This window comes from Vanrija pseudolonga, chromosome 3 (assembly GCF_020906515.1).
Source record: "Vanrija pseudolonga chromosome 3, complete sequence".
NCBI lineage: Eukaryota > Fungi > Basidiomycota > Tremellomycetes > Trichosporonales > Trichosporonaceae > Vanrija > Vanrija pseudolonga.
In genome coordinates this window covers 3,291,957-3,309,767 of record NC_085851.1, presented here as the reverse complement: position 1 = coordinate 3,309,767, position 17,811 = coordinate 3,291,957, and the positions used below count along the sequence as shown (strand labels likewise).

The following is a 17,811-nucleotide window of genomic DNA, read 5'->3' as shown; positions in this document are numbered from 1 at the left end:
GCAGCGTTTCACTTGATCTATCCTCTCACTTCCCACTCACCACTTCACCACCACCACCAACACACAAAACATGGCTGCTGCATCACTAGCCAGCGCCGCCGTGATGCTGGCCGCGGGCTTCCCGCTGGGTGCGTAGCCCCACCCCGCCCCACCGCACTTGCGCTGACGCTCCCCCCCGCAGTCGCCGCGCACGAACACCACAACGTGACCCACATCGACCCGGGCGTGCCCATCGGCGCGACCATGTATGTGCATGTGAGTTGGGCTGGGATGGGTCTGGCAAGTGATGAGCTGACAGGCGCAGATGACGCTGCAGACCTTTACGTGGGGCATCCTGTTCCCCATCGGCATGGTGCTGGGCCTGACCAAGTGGGTGTGGTGTGGTGGTGTTACACGCTGCGCGCGGCTCGCTCGCTGACGCTCGCTCGCTGCATAGATCAAAATACCACGTCCCCCTCCAGTCGGTCGGCATCGTGCTCAGCCTCTTTGGGTCGTACCTCGGCCACCACCACGGCGGGCGCGAGTACCCCGCGACGGTGGGTACGGGCGCTCGAGCGCGACTAACCACCACCAGGTGCACGGGCTCATGGCCAAGATCATCTTCGTGCTGCTCCTCACGGTGAGTGTTGTGTGTCTAGCGCGCTGACCTGCCCCCAGCAAGCATCCCTCGGCATCTTCCTCAAGCTCCACATCATGGAGACGACGGTGCGCCCGCACATCCGCCGCGCGCACAAGGTCGTCGGCGTGCTCTACCCCATTGTCGGGTGGACGCAGATGCTGTTCGGCGTCGCGACGGCCCTCAACTTCTGCCGCGGGGGCAACCTCGGCCAGTGTGCCGCGCACTACATCATGGGCTCGGCCTTCATCGCCTACGCCGCGATCCTGGTCATCATGCTCAATGTCGGCGGGGCGTGGTTGAAGCGCACTGGCTTCAGCCAGGAGATGCTCGACAGCACGGTCATTACAGTTTGGGTGAGTGACGCTGGGGTCGCGGCAGGCCTTTGTTCGCGCTCGCTGGCCACGCTCGCGCTCACACCCCACCCAGGGCATCATCAACACGTTCACCGAGCACCACGGCGGCCCGTGGACCCACAAGGACATGCAGCACACGATGATGGGCGTGCTCTGGTGGGCGGGCGGCATGCTCGGCATGTTTCTCAGCCGCAAGGGCCAGCGCTCGTTCGTCCCGGCCATCATCATCGTCTTCACGGGCTGGGGCATGTCGGCGCACGAGCAGGACCTCATGATCTCGTCCAAGATCCACGCGCTGTTCGGCTACGCTTTGATTGCTGCTGGTGTGCTGCGTGTCGTCGAGGTGTGCTTTGTGCTGCACGACGGACCGAGCGACTCGGCGCACATCCGCATCTTCCAGCACCTCCCGCCGTACCTCCTCGTCCTCGGCGGCACGCTCTTCATCTCGGCGACCAACGAGGAGATGCACAACGCAAACGACCGCGGCATCGACCACGTCTCGTACGCCCTGTTCGACTTTTCTCTCTCCTTCCTCATCTACCTCGTCATCACGTTCCTCGTGCACCTGTATCAGAATACAGGGCGGAATGCGGCGGCCAACAGGGGAGGAGTGGACCAGGCCCCAGAGGCGGGCTACTCGCAGCTCGCGACCCGCGGCGGCGACCCCGACGCTGACGGGCCCGAGGCGTACGAGCTCACCGAGCACGGCAGCGACGACGACGCCGTCAAGATTGGCGGCGAGGACGAGGTCGACTGGATCGGCAACGGCGAGCACAGGGGAGGAGGGGGTGGCGTGCGGTTGTGATGATGTCGATGTTGCCGCGCTCATGCTCATACCCCAATGCGCGTCCCGCCGCGCCTGTAGCCTATCGTTGATATCTAGACATGTCATGCGTTTGCCTGTGTAACCAGCATTGTGCGCGGGTGAGAGTGACAGGTGCATCGAGGTAGTTTAGATAACGACGCAGGGTACTGATTACTACAAGAGCGCATTCTCTAGTCCTGCTTCACTTCTCGGCCATGGGTTCTCACTGTCCCAGGCATCGTCACAGCCCCTTGGCTTGGCGCGTTGTAGGGCTACTCGACTAGAAGTTGAGGGGCACGTTGCCAGAGTTGGGGCCGAGGAGCTCGTTCCACGCAAAGACGAGGGCCGAGGCCGCGCCAGGTCCCGAAGCGACGGTGAGGGCGACGAGGACGACAATGTAGACCAGAGCCTGGCCGATACCGCCCGGGCGCAGGTTGTACAGCAGCCACGAGTAGTTTGCGATGAGCGTGAATGTAAAGTCTGCGCTGAAGACGAGGTGGGCGATGAAGCCGAGGTTGTCTGGCGCGCCGGCGGGCCAGTCCTTGGGGAGGTAGTAGAGCAGGACGTCGCGGAGGGGCACGTCGCTCTGGAGGAGCTTGAGGTGGCCCTTGAGCGAGGGGTAGAGGACCAGCGCGGTGATGATGAGGATCGGGGCGGTGGGGCTCGTCTTGGAAAACAACGGCACGAGGATCACAGGCAGGATGATGGCGAGGATGTTGACGTACAGCGGGAACGGCTGCCAGAAGCTGAGCGCGTCGAACGCCATGCCGCTCTCCTGCATCCAGAGGGAGGGGAGCATGCCGCCGACGAAGAATGCCACGAGCGTGGTGTAGATGTACTCTGTCTTGGGGCGCCACTGGCCGCGGGGCTTGGGGCCGAGCAACACGATGGCAAAGTAGATGGGCGACGCGACGGCGATGGTCGTCAGCTGGCCGATGAGGGCGAAGACGGACGCGAGGCGCGCGCCGAACGCCGCCGCGCCGCGGCGGGGCCGGAACGACTCGTACACCATCTGCACAATGTGCGTGACGTACAGCCCGCCAAAGACGCCCATGAGCACGTTCTCGCCCTCGCCGGCCGTGTTGCCCGCCAAAAACACAGTGTTGAGCACGCAGTTGATGCCGTTGAGCGTCGGCGACAGGAACGAGTAGTACTTGAACCCCGGCTGCTCGAAGCACTTTTCCGTCTTGATCCATGTCTGGCCTTTGAAGCCGGGTTGCTGGAGGGCTGGGGGGGGGGGGGGGGGGTCAGCGAGGAGAGGGGCAAGCGCGACCACCGCGCAACTCACCCACGCCCCGGATCGCGTACCACGACGCGGCGGTGATGGCGATAAACCACGCAGAGAGGAGGATCTTGCCCATGTTGCTATGCTGGTGCTTGCTGCTTGACGTGGATGGGTGGATGCGCGTAGCAGGTCGGTCGTCGGACAACCTGGGCATATATAATACCCGGCGTGCCGGCCACTCACTAGCTTGTGTAGCGTCCAACTCGGACATGGAACAGAGCAAGACATTCGGTCTGGCTGCGGTGGGCAATGTCCGAACAGTGCGGCCGCCGAGCGACGAGACGCCGAGCGGCCTTGCAACAGCGCGTCGTCGTGCAGGTATAGGCCGCGCGCGATGCGTGGGGATCTGGTTCAGGCTCAGCTGTGTCTTGCTTGGCCCGAGACGCTGCCTGCCTGCCTGCTTGCGGCGACAACAACAACAACCTCTGTCTTGCGGCCGTGACGTCAACAAAGCCGGTGATGCCCTGCCCGTACTTTTGTTTTGAGTGGTGGCGCCAGGCGCCAGCGAGGCGCGTCGTCGGTAATCCCTTTCGCCCGGCGTAGCAGCATCCTTGATCATCCTCGGCCCGAGATAGCATGCTGCTGCTGCCAGCGACGCAGAGTGCATGCACGCACCGTGGGTGGCTGAACGCGTCGCGCAGAGGACGAGACGATGGTGCAGCAGCGCTGTCTCGCTTGTAGCTTGCAGGCACGCGATGGGAACGCCGGCTGCATTGACGGCGCGGGGGCCGAGGGTTGTGTCCCGAGGTTTGCGTCGTCGGCATGTTGGTTCCAACAAACTGGCCCAACGTGTAGCAGCCAGAGTCGATCGACTGCGTCACTCCCTCTCCCAGTGCAGCTGGCACCACACCGCACCCACTCCCCCTTACCCCCAAACACCCACGCACTCATCACTGCTCTTCTCTTCAGACCGAGCCTCGCTGCTCTGGCTTAGCAAAACACACAACGCATCCACCACGAAGATTGCAGCCAGGAGACAGTCGGCCCACTCGGGCAACCCCGGCCCCGGCCTAGGCCACAGTCACGGCCACCACCACTACCCCTCCCACGGCCCGCGCAGGCTCAGCGTATCGCGTTCAGAGAGCTCTCCCAGCCCCAGTCCGCCCGCCTCGCCCTCGACCTCGCCCCGGGCCGCATTCTCCCCCCTCCCTAATACTGCTCCTACCACTCTCATCGGCAAGAAACCACGCACGTCGTCGCGTTCCGGCCGTCGCCTATCGGCCTCTAAAATCGGTCCAGTCCGCCCAGCACCAGGCTGGATGTCACACTACATGGGCTCGGCGTCAAGTGTCGGCCTTGGCCCCAGCGGCGACGAGGACCACGGCGCGAACGGCTTTGTCGCGCTCCATGCCGACGACACGGAAGTCGAGACGACGCACAGGAAGCGCACGCAGCAGGCCGCAGCAGAGCAGCTCGCGCCCGCCGACGCAGACGGCCTCCACGCCCGAGGGGACTCGCCGCGCCCCATACCGAGCCGGCTACCGAAACGAGCTGCGTCGGACAGCAACGTGCATCACCCCCTCCCGGCGCGCGTAACGCTCCTCCCGCACACGCTCACCATCGCGGGCAGGAGCTTGACGCTCAACCGCAAGCGGTGCGAGGACGTCCTCCTCCTCGGTGCGGTCGTGTTCGGAATCGTGCAACTCTCGTACGGGTGGAACGAGTGGGCCGTGTCTGGCGGTGAGTCAGCGATCTGCGCGCATCACACGGCGGCCGGAGTACTGTGCTAACATGTCAGAAATTACGACGCTGCTTGTGTTGAGCATCGCCTATGTCTACTTTAGGGTACGCCCAGCACCGACCCCGTCGTCGCCAGGTAACCGGTCGCGCTCGCCCCTGCCGCCTCTGCCTCCAAATGGTGTGCGCGCGAGCGGGGTACGGCGGTCGAGCCATGTGCAGCCGACAGCGGCGGCGGCGGCGACCGCTGCAGGCGTACGCGCATCGACCCCAGTGCTCGACGAGGACGCGCCGACAACACTCGGCAAGAACGGCTGTATCTGGGGCACAGAGGAGCGCGAGTACCGGTGAGTACCGATGGTGTGGGTCCGAGACTGACGCCAGTGACTGCCTCGACGACGGCGCGCTGTTTGCGCTCCTCCTCTGCCCGGTCGTCGCCGCGGCGCTGCTGCACGCCGCACTGCTACGGCTGTCTGCCGACCCAGACAGGGCCGTGCTTCCCGGCTGGGTCGTCGAAGAACCGCTCGTGATCCCCGGCACGCCGATCCGACGCATCTCTGCAACGGTCCCGCACGGCACGAGCGACGTGACGCGCGCGCTGTCGGCGCTGGCAATCTCGCGCCGAAACCTCGTCCAGCTGTTCACGCTGCTCTCGTTCGTGCTGCTCGTGCAGCTCACCTGGTCGCTCCGGCGCGAGGTGGTGCGCGCGCGGAGCAACCTCGGAAACGGCAGGCTGGCGGCTGTTAATGGCGCCGCGGCAGACAAGACTGCCACCGACACGAGCGACACGTCGGCAAAGGCGCCCGTGCCGACCATCCTACCCGGCACGTACTGGCTTCGACGGGGCGAGCTGCGCCGCAACCTCTCGGTTATCGGCTTCGCCTTCCTCGTCACGAGCTGCTGCGTCGTCATCAAGATTGTCACCGCGCACATCGACTACGGTGTCTGGAGCGACATGTCCCACTCGGACATCATCCTCGCGACCCTCTTCTACCAGTTCTGCCTGTACGTCTGTGTCCGCCTCGCCCGTCGAGGATTCACCCTCGGCGAGCTTGCCATCGTCACAAATGCCGGCACGGCCTTATTCATGGAAACGGTCAACATGACACGGATGAAGGTGCGTACGGAACCGAAGCGGCGGTGCTGACACGCCGCAGATCCCCATCATCCAGACCCCGTATATCAAAACATACCGCCTCCCCACCCCGCTGTTGACATACCAGCTTGCACTGATTCCCGGATCCCTCCTCACAGGATTCCTCCTTTCACCTTTGCTATACCTGTCCAGGCATCTCGCCCAACGGCCAGCACGTCGACTGCGTTTCCCGCACGAGAAGCCGGTACACCGACGGCTCCTCGCGCTGGGCTTCTACGCTGGCTCGTTCATCGTCGTCTTTGGAGTCGTCGGCACGTGGGCACGCTGGGAGCTCGGCTGGCGCGACCCATGGCTCTATGTGATCTGGTTCCTCGTCGAGGGCCAGCACCCGTGGACGCGACCCGCGCTCATCGCGTACTGGGGCTTGCTGGCCATGTTCTCCGTCGCGGGGTGGCAGCGCCAGCTGTCCCGCGCGCGCAGGCACAGGCTGTACACTGTCCCCGGGACGTCGCGCGATTCGACCTCGTCGACCACGTCGACGAGTGCGCCGACAGTCGCGACGCAGATGATGGACGCGGCCGACCAGCGCATCCCGACACTCTCGGTCAACGCGCGCCGCAAGTCGTTCCATGCCCTCGCGGTGGCCATGTTCATCCCCGGCATATCCATCGACCCAGCCTTTACGCACCTCGCGTTCTCGGTCGCCTTTGCAGCGTTCACGTTTGCAGAGTACATCCGCTACTTTGCCCTCTGGCCACTAGGCGTGAGCGTGCACCTGTTCCTCAACGAGTTTATCGACCACAAGGACTCGGGCACGGCCATCCTGAGCCACTTCTACCTGCTCGCAGGGTCCGCCTCGCCGCTGTGGCTCGAGGGCCCGTCCCAGATCCTCGCGCACTTTGGCGTTCTGTCTCTCGGTATCGGCGACGCCGTGGCATCCATCGTCGGCCGGCGAATGGGCTACGCCCGCTGGTCGCCAGCGTCAGGCAAGACGGTTGAAGGCAGCGTCGGCTTCGTCGCCTCGGTCATCCTCGCGTCCATTGTCATGTGGATCGTCGGCGCGGTCGACTCGTTCAACTTTATCCCCTTTGTCATCACCACTACCCTCGTCACCCTCCTCGAGGCCTTCTCGGGCCAGAACGACAATCTCGTCTTGCCAGTCTATGGCTGGGCGGTGGGTACCCTGCTTGGCGTGTAACACAGCGCACGCCAGGCCTCATAATTATGTAACATACAATGCATGGACTGTTCATAGGTGTGGGTTGTTTGTCCAAGCGGTGTGTGCGTGCCCTGCGTCACAGGTGGCGGGCCTTGATGTGGGTTTATTCTACAATGTTGTTGTGGTTGGTGTGGGTTTATCCTACAGTGTTGAGTTTCGATGTCGGTGATATGCGTGGCCTTGCAAGAGGTCCAGTTGAGGGGGGCGAGGGAGTTGTCGACAGTTGTTGGGTGGATGATACAGGGAATATTACACATCTCTTGGGCAACGCAGCAGCGTTAGGATCGCGCCGGCCCGCTTACGGACCAGCATCGCAGTGCCACTGGGAATGGGTGGTGTGGAAGACATGGAAGGCGTGCGCCATGGCATGGCACGACGGGCAGGCCAGGGCGTCGCACTGGGGCGGAGGCGGCATAGTAGGGAGGGCAGCCTGGCCAACGAGAGGCGAGGAACTGTTGTGCGGGGTCGGCGCTGCGCCGAACGGTGTGCTAGTGAGCTGGGGGTTCTTCTCGTGTGCGCTGTGCTTGGTGGCGCGCGCCTTGCCCTTCGGCTGGACAGCCGGCGTCGTAGACGCGAACGGCGAGGGGGCGGATGGCAGAGTGCTCGAGCTCGCAACCTTGTCCGGCTCCACGGATGGGTGGCCCTCGGCACGCGCCTTGTTACGCAGTGCGTGGTTCATGAACCTCTCGAACTGGTCGCGCTGGGGCGTCGGCGTAGGAGTGTTTGTCACCGAGTTGGGCACGGACGCAGCCTTGGCGTGGTCATACTTGCCGTCGTTGACAGGCTTGTCGTCGTCATCGTCCTCCGACTCCGATGACCCAGCTGGGGATGCAGAGCGGCTCGGAACGAGTGAAACATCGGATTCGTCCGGGCTGGGCAAGCTGGCCACGAACGGGAGGAAGCTGCTGTTGCCGGCCTCTGCGGCCTCGTCGTCTTCGTCCGAGTCATCGTCACTATCACTGTCACTCGTCTCGGGGTCGGGGCGAGAACCTTCAGCGGCCTTCTTGTCGCGGACAAGGTCCGACACGGCTCTCTCGCTGAGCAGCAGGTCGCCGCGATCAAGCTCGGACTCGCGGGCAGGCTCAGTCGCGTTCGCATGACGGCCCAGCTTGATGACCTTGGGGGAGCGCAAAGAGTTGCGCTCAAGTGTAGGTGATGACGGACGCTTGGAGTTCTTGTTGAGATCGGGGTTGGCTGACAAGAACTTGCGCACAGTGACACTCTCCAGCTCGTCCTCATCCGAGTCACTGAGAAATGGGAGCTCCACGGCGGGCGTGTTCTTCCCACGCCCGCGCGCCTTGGCTGGCACATCCGGCAAGTTATGGCGACGCTCCTTTGCCTTGCCCTTGCCTTCAGCCGCCTTTTCCTTCATTGCCGGCGGCGACGCTGCAGGAGTAGTGCCATCGGTCGCCCAGGCTGGGCGGCGCTGTGGCAGCAGGGACTGCTGCTCGCGGGGGTCGTCGTTGCCGGTCTGATTGCTTGACCAACCGGTTGGAGGTGGTGATGGCGAAGGTGATCCACTAGGACTGCGGAGGTCGACCACTTCGTCGAAAGACGACGAGTTGGGCTCTGCCGACTTGCCAGTGCTCGCCTCAGCGATCTTGACTATATAACGACGCTCTTCCTCGCTAGGCACGTCAGCAATCGTAGCCAACGGCTAGGTGTGCGCACCGGGTCTTGTTTGTCGCGCCGTGCTTGGGATCCGACTTGTCCTTCTTACTCTTAAAAGCGTTACTGCTCTCCGCGGCCTCCGATAAAGCTGCCGCCTTGAGCGCAGGGTCGCCGTTGGCTTCAACATCAGCGTGGGTAATGGCCAGAAGACTTACGGTGTGTCTGATATAAATGCTTCATGAAGGGCTGCATGTAGTGATACTCCTTGTCGCAGAATGGACAGGTGTGGGCTGCCATGTTTGGTCGGCAGTGTTAGCGGGTGGAAAGGGTTGGGATGGGATGGAGAGGAGTGTGAATGAGGAAGAGTGAGTAGTGTGAGTCGAGTCGAGAGGCCCTTCCTTTTTGAAGCATGTCGATTTGCAGCGCCCCTCTCGCGCCCCTCGTAGTGTCATCCCTCATGGATGAAATGTTGTGTGTGTCTCGCAACGTGTTACCATGTAAATGTGTGTGTGCTGGGCGCGAGACGGACAGCGTCAAAGGAGGACCAGGATGATGAGCGAGGTCTGCTTCAACGCTCACTCGCACTGGCCCACCTCCACCACTCACTTCTGTCCTCGCTGACGTCATACGGGAATACCGGTGTTATAAGGCACGTGGCAAGGCCGAGGCCCGAGGGGGTGGGGGTGACGCTTGGCTGAGTGAGGTTGGATCCGCGGTGGGTTGAGCCAGATTGTGTCGCGCGTGCCCGGTGCTGCGTGTGTGCGGTGCGTGACTGACGGCGCCGCGGCGGCGGCGGCGGTTACGTCGAATCCTGAAGCCGGGTGGACACCTGCCAGCTGGCAGGTGCTGGCACTCGCTCTCCCTCGCCGTCTTCCTTTCTCACTCGTGTCCTCTTTCCTCTCTTTGCCCAGTCTCTTTCAACGACTACACACAAGAGCAGATCAACGGGCAATCAAGCCTCGCCGTCGCCTCTCCCCCCCTTCGCCCTCACCCGTTCACCCCCCCTCCCCCCCCAAGCCCCCCTTTCCTCCGCCGCAGCAGCGCGCGCGCACAAGACAACTTCAAACCAAGTTCGCACACGACCTTCCCCACCTGCGACAATGACCGCGCCCAACGACACCCCCGCTGCCCCCATCGCCGCGGCCGCCCCCGCGGTCGCTGCCGCTACCCCCGAGGAGGAGGGATTCCGCGTAAGTAGCGCTCGCTTGCCTCGACTGTGCGGTGGCGAGGGCCTGTGTCCCCGAGGCGCCCCGAGGAACGAAGAGGCGGAGCAGGGTAAAGGTGGCACCACCTCTACACGACCTGGTCTAGGGGGGCGGCGGCAGGGATGCTTGCTTGCGAGCTGGCTCGCGCTCAAGCTGGCGTCGAGACAAGTCGTGCGACCTTATACCTTCCCCGCGGGCCTCGGGTGCAGGCTAGATGCGGCTGGAACACGGCGCTTACACTTACCCCTTTTGCAGGTCTACGTCGGAAACCTTGCCTTCACCGTAAGTAGACACGTGTGGCTGCGCCAGCACGCCGACTGACACGCTACAGGCTACCGAAGAGGAGGTCCGCGCACACTTTGTCAAGGCCGGTGGTGAAATGTGTGTACCCCCGCCAATTGCCGATGACGTGACTCTGACGCGTTGTTCCCCAGTCTTTCTGTCATCCTTCCTACCCGTTTCAAGAGCCGCCGTCCTGCTGGCTACGCTTTCGTGACGTACAAGAAGGAGGAGGATGCCAAGAACGCCGTCGAGAAGCTCAACGAGACGGGTAGGTTGACATGCGAATACCAGGGGCAGGTCTTAACACACGCACAGAGATTGGCGAGCGCAAGATCTCGCTTGAGATTGCCCGTTCCAAGGAGGAGAATGCCGAGCGCAAGGCTGCCATCGTCGCCGAGCGCAAGGAGACCAAGGCGGCCGCCAAGACTGACAACGAGGCGACGGCTACCGAGGGCGAGAAGTCTGGCGACAAGGCCGACAAGCCCAAGAAGAAGAAGGCTACCAAGGTGGGTTGAGGGGACAAGGGGGGCTGTGCTGACGGCCAGACTGCTCGCCGCCGTGGACCTGAGGACGGCGACGACGCGCCCGTCGACGGCGAGGCTGACGCCGCCAAGCCCAAGAAGGCCACCCGTGCCCCCAAGAAGGCCGAGGGCGAGTCGTCCGAGAAGGAGAAGGCCGAGAAGAAGCCCAAGGAGGCGAAGGAGCCCAAGGAGCCCAAGCAGAGGAAGCCTCGTCTCGAGTTGACCGGCGACGTCAGCAAGGTGAGTGGAGAGGCGGGTTTAGGTGGTAGCGCGAAGTGTGGACCTCTGTGGACTGCGCGCAACGCGGTGGACCCCGCTGACCATCCAGGACACCGTCTTTGTCGCCAACCTCCCCTTCTCGGTCGACGACGAGGGCCTTACCGAGCTCTTCACCAAGCTCGACATCAAGGTCAAGTCGGCCAACGTTATCCGCGGTCTTCGCCGCCTCCCCGGCCGCCGCCCCTTCCACGGCTCCAAGGGCTTTGGCTTTGTCGAGCTCGCGGACCCTACTCAGCAGCAGGAGGCTGTGGACAAGATCAACGGCTCGTCGGTTGGTGACCGCAAGGTCACTGCGAAGATTGCTCAGGAGATGAAGCCCATTGAGCTCGCCGAGGCGACTGGGTAGGTGATTACGCGCTCCACAAGGATGCTGACATTTGCTAGCGAGGCTGCGAAGGAGGAGTCCAAGGAGGTCAAGGCCTCCGCCTAAACACCCATCATGGCTGTTGATCCGGCTCTGTACCAAGAGCTGGCTCGCACCACCCAATTGTAAATAGTAACTCCACAAGAAGACTTTCAAAGCGCACACATCGGCTTTCGTGATCATGGTCATGTAGGGTTGTCACCATGTGAATGCGTATGAGTGGCAGTGGGTGTGGCCGTGCTCTGAGTGCGATCCGACGGAGTGTGGGTGTGGTGGGAGTGGTGGTCGTCTGGTAGATAGCAGGTAAGGTTGAGTTTGTGCACGTGATTAAAGGTAGAAGCGGCGTCATGCTTATGTAGGGGGGGCCTGGCTGGTGGTCGCGCGATACACTTGTGAATGGGCTAATGGGCCGTTGAGTGAATAACTGGTTTGTGTACGGTTTGCGTGCCGCGGGGTGGCTGCCATGACGAGTGAATTGTAGAAAGCCTAAGGACTGCGGGCTAGGTTTAAGCTAGTCGAGGGCAACATGCAATGCTCGAGCAAGGTGGAAGGAATGGGCGCGCGGCAAAGGCGCAGCGTGCAGCTGCCTGCCTGCTCCCTTTGTCCCTGAGCGACCAGACTGAACTGACAGACAGACTGAACGAGGCAGGCAGTCTGGCCCGCCGCCGTCCACAGTAGAGTGCCGTGATTATTACTGCCGTGACAAGGGAGGCAAGGCAGGCGGGTCAAGTCAGTCGGGTATGAGCTCTGCGGGGATCAGATATGCCCAGCACATGCAGCACAGGGAATCAGTCAATGGTCGCCGTGTTGTCCGTTGGGTATTTGTTGTGCGTGCGTGCGTGTGTGAGGCGGGCGCGTCGAGGTAGTCGTCGCAGTTGCTGCCATCGTCCGTCCACTTACTCGCCTTCCACACTCAATTCAAGGTGCGCATGCGCTCCCTCCCTCCCTCCCTCTCTCTGCTCCACGCACCCGCGATTCACCCTCGCTGCCTGCTTGCGATTCAGCACACGTCGAGGGGGACAAAGGCTAACACCGCTAGCGTCAAACGTCGGGAACTGCGGGGTGCCGTTGCTTGCCACATTATCGCCCAGCCCAGCAGCCCACCCACAATCACATCGCACATTGCCTTGCTGCATCACATCATCTTCGTCTTCTTCCTTTCCCATCAACTCCACAGCGCGTCGCTTGCTCGTGTAACACGCGCGCCATCGACCACCCAGACGCCGAGACCACACCACCGCGACCACACCACCCCCGCGCGATCCCACCCTCCCTAGCGTCCAGATTAACTGCTGCCAAGAAACGCCTCCGCCGCCGCGGCCCTCTCCTCTGCCCGCGCGCCCTCTGGCGCCCTCCACCCCCCAAAGCCCACTTCAGGCCGACTTCCCTCAACGGCAACGCCTCCCCGAAGCCTTTTACGCCTGACTGCCTGCTCTCTGGGTCTGGTAACCGTTGGCTGCTGGCTGCGTCGTCGCATTTACAGTACCATCTCGCTCGCTCTACGGCGTTTGTTTGCCCCTCTCAGGACGCCGATCACGCACTCGGCTCGCATCGCGCCAGGCCACTCCGCTCGCTCGCTCGCTCGCTCCGACACTTGTCATCACAACTCTACCCACTTGGTCTCTTCTCCAGTGGACACGCCGACGGCAATATCCACCCCCACGCTACATGCTCCCCAGCCTTGGATCGCTCACGCCGCGCCGCGCACCAAAGCCGTCCATGCCGACCATCTCGGTCCCCTCGTTCTCTGAAAAGTCGCCGTCGGGCTTGCCGCTACCTAACGGCGGCGACCGGCGGCGCGGTGCCGGCCTGTCGCCCTCGCGCCGGCTGGTACAGCTCGTCAAATCGCGCGGACGGTGGTCGACGCCGTTCGTGCTGCTTGTCGTTGCCGGCCTGTTGCTGTTTGCGCTCACATCGACGCGCGGCGACAAGGCGCCTGCCGTACCCGTGCCGCGCAAGACCGACGTGCCCGTGCACAACAACCACAAGAGCGGCAAGGTCCCCGGCGGCCGGGTAGCGGGCGCGGGCGCGGGCACAGGCTCAAAGGTGACGCCGCACCACCACGACGATGGCGACGACGAGTTCCTCACCGACGATGAGAAGGCCGTCGACAACGCCATCGAGGAGGCGTCCAAGACCGAGGAGGAGATTGCCGCCGAGGGCGCGGCCATCAAGAGCAAGGAGGCCGAGCTGGCGAATGACAAGACGCTCCAGACGCGCTCGCTCATCTGGTGGATTGGGCAGAACGGCAAGTTCCCATCGGATTTTGAGGAGCCGACCGCCGCCGAGCTCGAGGCTATGGGCGTCAAGGGGTTCCAGGACATGCTGCTCAAGGCGGATCCCGAGCAGGTCGACGTGTTCGAGGACTCGTGGGTCGTCCACGCGGAGTCGATGCAGCGGGTGACCATGTTCTCCAAGGTAAGCAGCGTGTGTGTGTGTGCGTGGCGTGTGCTCACGCCGCCAGACCTACTGCCCGTACTCGAAGAACGGCAAGAACATTCTCAAGCAGTACAGCATACACCCGCAGCCGTACATTATCGAGCTGGACACACGGGGTGAGTGGGGGAGGCGGTCGTTGCGCCGGCGCCCTACGCCGTCAGAGCAGCCCAGCCTGCGCCCGCGCCGCTCGCTACGCTCGCGTGCTAACAACACGCCCAGACGACGGCCCCATCATCCAAAACTTCCTCCAGTACCTCACCAACCGGCGCACAGTGCCCAACCTCATCATCGACTGGGTGTCGATTGGCGGCAGCGACGACATGGACCTCTTGCACGCCGAGGGCGGGCTCAAGAAGCTGTTGATGAACGGGCTGGTTTCGTACTCATAGGCGTGGGTGGTGTGGGTGGGTGTGGTGTGGTGTGGTGTGGTGTGGACGTCGCATGTATTGTGGTTTGTTTGCGGGCGTTGACTGATGACGGCGAGAAGCCGAAGGCCGCACTCACTCTCATCTCACGCTCACACAGCAGTGTCCATTGATATGCTACAGGTACTGCACAAAGTGGTACAGCGAACTGCCTCCCTCCTCCTACGCGCGTCGCGCGCTCGCTGCGCTCGCCGCGCTCGCACACACGCGCGCTAGTTCAAATCCTCAATCAAGTCGCGCGCACTCGCAACATCAGCCTGCACCATCTCGCGCACGAGCTCTGCAAACCCGACACTCGGCGACCAACCCAGCAGTCGGCGCGCCTTCCCAGCATCGCCCTGCAGCCGGTCCACCTCCGCCGGGCGGAAGTATCGCGCGTCGACGCGCACCACCACGCGGCCGGCGTCGTCGGTGCCGACCTCGTGCACGCCCTCCCCGGACCAGGTAAGCTGCCGGCCGATGACGCCGAAGGCCGACTCGATGAACTCGCGCACTGTGTGGGATTCGCCAGAGGCGAGGACGAAGTCGTCTGGCGTAGTGCTGCGCGGCGTCAGTCGCGTGACTTGGCGCGTAGGGCACAACGCTGCGGCCGACCTGCGGCCGGCCGCTCGCTGGTGAGAACGTACTGCTGCAGCACGCGCCACATGCCCTCGACATAATCCCGCGCATGCCCCCAATCCCTCAACGCATCCAGATTCCCCATGACCATGCACTCCTGCCTCCCCAGGCTGATCTCGGCGACCGCGCGGCTGATCTTGCGCGTCACGAAGGTACGCCCGCGGCGCGGCGACTCGTGGTTGAACAGGATGCCGTTGGAGGCAAAGATGCCGTAGGATTCGCTGGCGTGTCAGCTGCGAGCGGAGCGAGCAGGGGCTTTGGTGGCGAGGAGAGAGAACGTCGTGGGCGACCGACACAGACTCGGTGTTCTCGGTGAAAGGAAAAGACACAGCTCGAGGCAGACTCGCGCGGCACTCCGCTTCGCTCCGCGCCACGCTCGCACTCACCGATAGTTGACCGTAATCCAATACGCATACAGCTTGGCCACGCCATACGGGCTGCGCGGGTGGAACGGCGTGCTCTCGTCCTGCGGGCACGCGGCCGCCTGGCCGTACAGCTCGGACGTGGACGCCTGGTAGAACTTGACGAGGTGGTCGACTGTGGTGACGGGGGAGAGTTAGCGAGGGAACCCACGGCTGAGCCGGCGCGGCGCGGCACTCACGCCCGCACGTCCGGATCGCGTCGAGGAGCCGCAGCGCGCCCGTGCCGTCCACATCGGCCGTGTACTCTGCCATCTCGAACGACACCTTGACGTGCGACTGCGCGCCGAGGTTGTACACTTCCGAGGGTCTGGGGTGTGAGTGTGTGGCGATTGAGTGGAGAAGTGACGCTGCCGCCGCCCTACGGGCGACGACGGCGCTACACCACTCACTGCACCTGCGAAATAATGTGCACGAGGTTTGTCGAATCCGTCAGGTCGCCATAGTGCAGTGCCAGCCGCTCGACGCGCTCCTCCGAGAACAGGTGGTGCAGGCGCGACGTGTTGAAGCTGCTCGAGCGGCGGATGATCCCGTGGACCTGGTATCCTTTATCGAGGAGCACTGCGGGTGTGAGCGAGGAGGCCGTGGTTGTCTCGGATAGCTAAACAACACGAGGTGGCGTGAAGTGTCACTGCCACTGCCGGCGGTGGTGCCAGTGCCACAGAAGCAACGCGCCCACCCGTCCGTCCGTGCACGCGAGCGCCACGCCACCACCGCACCACCACTCACGCTCGGTCAGATACGACCCATCCTGGCCCGTAATGCCGGTAATCAGCGCGACCTTGCGCTCGGCCCACGACTCGCGCGTAAAGTGCTGGATGCCGGGCACGGCGAACACGCTGGCGGGGACTGTGGGCGTGCGGGCCGTTGCTGTTGCTGTTGCTGATGCTCGCGGCGGGGGGAACGCCTGCGTCGCGAAGCCTGTCCGCTGTGTCCACGGCGACGGCGAGACCGGCTGTCTGGGCGATCTGACGGGCGTCGTCCCGGGGCTCGTGGGCGCCAGCGCCGGCGCGTTGAGCGCGTCGTCCGACTGGTAGTCTTGGAGTGGGGAGAGCGGGGCCGGGCGATGTCGTCTGCGCGGTGGTGCTGGCGTAGCAGATGGCTCTGCAGTCGCCGATGACGACTGGGCCCCGCTCGCGCCAGTAGCCGGCGCGCTGGCATCCGCGTTTGACGTCGTGCTCGCGTTCGTGTCGGCCTGTTGTGGTGTCCGCCTCGCTTGGCCTGTCCCGGATCCCGAGGATGTCGCCATGTCACTCACTGTGCCGGTTCTGGGTTCTGGACTGTCGTCGGATGCTGCTGCGAAAAAGGTTTGTTCAGACACGTCGGGTGGGCGTGCATGGGGCTATTCGCGGCTGGCTGCACGAGCGCGTGAGCGAGGTGCATCGTGGAGCGAGCTGCTGCAGTGTGCGCCGCTCGAGGCGGGCACGAGGTACGTAATGAGCGGATCGCAGGAGCGAGGTCGCACCTCGTCAGTCTCTTCTCCGCGTGTGTCATGTTGCGCGTAGTGTGTCGCACGCCGGGCGGATGGTGCCCGCGGTGATCATCGTTTCGGACAGCACTGGGCTGCCCCCCCCCCTCTGCCCAGCCGGCCCAGCCAGGACCAGGCACAGCACCACGCCGGGTGTAGTGCCTGCCCGACTTCTTTGTGCGTGCGGCAAGTCAACCCATCACCGTCCACGCATGGCGCTCGGCTCGACGTGGCTCACTCTCTCTCGTCAGGTTTAGGGATGATGCTGCTCGGGGGTGCGCGGGAAAGCTCTGCACCTTAGTCTCGGGAAGCAATGCAAAGATTTGTTGATACGGCACCAGGGCGAGCGGGCGGGCTTGGTCTCGTAGCCGTCACTGCGGGAATCTCAAACGAGGGTTGTTGCATTGTCGTGTCGTCGATACAATACTGTGTGTGCATTGGAGCAACCCCCTTTATGTGCCCAGGCGTGGATCTCTTTATTGTTAATTGCAGCAATGAATGACCGCCCCCATCCTACATAGGCGCGCACTGCCAGCTAGCTTCCTCGCCGCACCAGTTGCGATCTTCCCCCTGAACACATGGGGGGACGGCTGGGCGGCGCAGCGGCGGCGGGAATCAGCCTTGAGTCGTTGGCGCGCCTGGCAGGCTGGCTGGCTGGGCCTGGGCTCGCGTGTCAACAGACGGTGCGGAAGTACGTGCGTGCGTGAATGGATGGTACATGGCGCTGTGGGTGCTGCTGCGTTGGCTGACTGCGCTACTTGCTTCCTTGCTTCTATACGGCCTAGTTTTGTTAGGGCCTATGCATACGACTTAATACAAGGCGTTTTTTGATGGACGCTGGGCGCACTGTCGGTACGCTGGCGTGCACATTCGCGTCGAGGGGGGTGTATTGGCCGCGCCGCGTGAGACCCGAGTTCAGGTATTTTCCAGGGCCGGGAAGGAAGGGGTGGCCCTGGGGTGGGTGGGTATGAGTCGCGGCGGGGCGGGGGCTGGGGAGCGGCTTGAAGATTACAAAGAGACCTGCTCTTTTACAAGGACGGGGTTTACAGCCGCAACCGCGCCTAGTGGGAACGACGACGACGACGACCACAGTTCTCTGGCCTCACGCCTTGCCTTGCCTTTCTTT

General features: G+C 63.4%; 7 protein-coding genes across 7 annotated transcripts; 4 read left to right on the top strand and 3 right to left on the bottom strand.

The window, feature by feature from the left end:
- The first annotated feature begins 34 nt into the window (after positions 1-34).
- On the top strand, positions 35-1,880 carry YTP1. Its single transcript, XM_062771376.1, has 7 exons — positions 35-128; positions 182-255; positions 305-369; positions 437-536; positions 575-619; positions 658-972; positions 1,046-1,880. Exons 1-7 carry the CDS (start codon positions 71-73, stop codon positions 1,775-1,777), a joined length of 1,389 nt encoding a protein of 462 aa, XP_062627360.1. The 5' UTR covers positions 35-70; the 3' UTR covers positions 1,778-1,880.
- Positions 1,881-1,899: 19 nt separating this feature from the next.
- Positions 1,900-3,171, bottom strand: LOC62_03G004857 (uncharacterized protein). The gene is made up of 2 exons (XM_062771375.1): positions 3,066-3,171; positions 1,900-3,004 (listed from the first exon to the last, which is right to left on the bottom strand). Exons 1-2 carry the CDS (start codon positions 3,136-3,138, stop codon positions 2,058-2,060), a joined length of 1,020 nt encoding a protein of 339 aa, XP_062627359.1. The 5' UTR covers positions 3,139-3,171; the 3' UTR covers positions 1,900-2,057.
- Positions 3,172-4,317: 1,146 nt separating this feature from the next.
- On the top strand, positions 4,318-7,091 carry Dolk (Dolichol kinase). Its single transcript, XM_062771374.1, has 4 exons — positions 4,318-4,742; positions 4,801-5,086; positions 5,124-5,856; positions 5,897-7,091. The coding sequence occupies exons 1-4, from the start codon at positions 4,322-4,324 to the stop codon at positions 7,031-7,033; spliced, it is 2,577 nt and encodes an 858-aa protein (XP_062627358.1). The 5' UTR covers positions 4,318-4,321; the 3' UTR covers positions 7,034-7,091.
- Positions 7,092-7,352: 261 nt separating this feature from the next.
- LOC62_03G004855 (uncharacterized protein) lies at positions 7,353-8,962 on the bottom strand (the record flags this gene model as incomplete). Its single annotated transcript, XM_062771373.1, has 3 exons — positions 7,353-8,682; positions 8,726-8,813; positions 8,881-8,962. The coding sequence occupies 3 exons, from the start codon at positions 8,960-8,962 to the stop codon at positions 7,353-7,355; spliced, it is 1,500 nt and encodes a 499-aa protein (XP_062627357.1).
- A 593-nt stretch (positions 8,963-9,555) lies between these two features.
- On the top strand, positions 9,556-11,787 carry tcg1 (Single-stranded TG1-3 DNA-binding protein). Its single transcript, XM_062771372.1, has 8 exons — positions 9,556-9,855; positions 10,126-10,152; positions 10,202-10,251; positions 10,305-10,420; positions 10,468-10,658; positions 10,698-10,913; positions 11,002-11,294; positions 11,337-11,787. The coding sequence occupies exons 1-8, from the start codon at positions 9,766-9,768 to the stop codon at positions 11,380-11,382; spliced, it is 1,029 nt and encodes a 342-aa protein (XP_062627356.1). The 5' UTR covers positions 9,556-9,765; the 3' UTR covers positions 11,383-11,787.
- Positions 11,788-12,595: 808 nt separating this feature from the next.
- Positions 12,596-14,164, top strand: GRXS6 (Monothiol glutaredoxin-S6). Its single transcript, XM_062771371.1, has 3 exons — positions 12,596-13,734; positions 13,781-13,871; positions 13,975-14,164. Exons 1-3 carry the CDS (start codon positions 12,985-12,987, stop codon positions 14,142-14,144), a joined length of 1,011 nt encoding a protein of 336 aa, XP_062627355.1. The 5' UTR covers positions 12,596-12,984; the 3' UTR covers positions 14,145-14,164.
- Positions 14,165-14,392: 228 nt separating this feature from the next.
- Positions 14,393-16,466, bottom strand: Gmds (GDP-mannose 4,6 dehydratase; the record flags this gene model as incomplete). Its single annotated transcript, XM_062771370.1, has 6 exons — positions 14,393-14,720; positions 14,807-15,019; positions 15,185-15,335; positions 15,400-15,527; positions 15,610-15,778; positions 15,947-16,466. 6 exons carry the CDS (start codon positions 16,464-16,466, stop codon positions 14,393-14,395), a joined length of 1,509 nt encoding a protein of 502 aa, XP_062627354.1.
- Positions 16,467-17,811: the final 1,345 nt, after the last annotated feature.

Bases quoted from the DNA above. Each gene is read 5' to 3' on its own strand.
- YTP1 (XM_062771376.1), top strand. From the start codon at position 71: ATGGCTGCTGCATCACTAGCCAGCGCCGCCGTGATGCTGGCCGCGGGC. The intron at 129-181 runs GTGCGTAGCCCC...TCCCCCCCGCAG, and splicing joins GGCCGCGGGCTTCCCGCTGG to TCGCCGCGCACGAACACCAC. The intron at 256-304 runs GTGAGTTGGGCT...TGACAGGCGCAG, and splicing joins GCGCGACCATGTATGTGCAT to ATGACGCTGCAGACCTTTAC.
- LOC62_03G004857 (XM_062771375.1), bottom strand. From the start codon at position 3,138: ATGGGCAAGATCCTCCTCTCTGCGTGGTTTATCGCCATCACCGCCGCG. The intron at 3,005-3,065 runs GTGAGTTGCGCG...CCCCCCCCCCAG, and splicing joins GTACGCGATCCGGGGCGTGG to CCCTCCAGCAACCCGGCTTC.
- Dolk (XM_062771374.1), top strand. From the start codon at position 4,322: ATGTCACACTACATGGGCTCGGCGTCAAGTGTCGGCCTTGGCCCCAGC. The intron at 4,743-4,800 runs GTGAGTCAGCGA...CTAACATGTCAG, and splicing joins CGAGTGGGCCGTGTCTGGCG to AAATTACGACGCTGCTTGTG. The intron at 5,857-5,896 runs GTGCGTACGGAA...GACACGCCGCAG, and splicing joins TCAACATGACACGGATGAAG to ATCCCCATCATCCAGACCCC.
- tcg1 (XM_062771372.1), top strand. From the start codon at position 9,766: ATGACCGCGCCCAACGACACCCCCGCTGCCCCCATCGCCGCGGCCGCC. The intron at 10,153-10,201 runs GTAAGTAGACAC...GACACGCTACAG, and splicing joins TCGGAAACCTTGCCTTCACC to GCTACCGAAGAGGAGGTCCG. The intron at 11,295-11,336 runs GTAGGTGATTAC...GACATTTGCTAG, and splicing joins GAGCTCGCCGAGGCGACTGG to CGAGGCTGCGAAGGAGGAGT.
- GRXS6 (XM_062771371.1), top strand. From the start codon at position 12,985: ATGCTCCCCAGCCTTGGATCGCTCACGCCGCGCCGCGCACCAAAGCCG. The intron at 13,735-13,780 runs GTAAGCAGCGTG...TCACGCCGCCAG, and splicing joins GGGTGACCATGTTCTCCAAG to ACCTACTGCCCGTACTCGAA. The intron at 13,872-13,974 runs GTGAGTGGGGGA...CAACACGCCCAG, and splicing joins TATCGAGCTGGACACACGGG to ACGACGGCCCCATCATCCAA.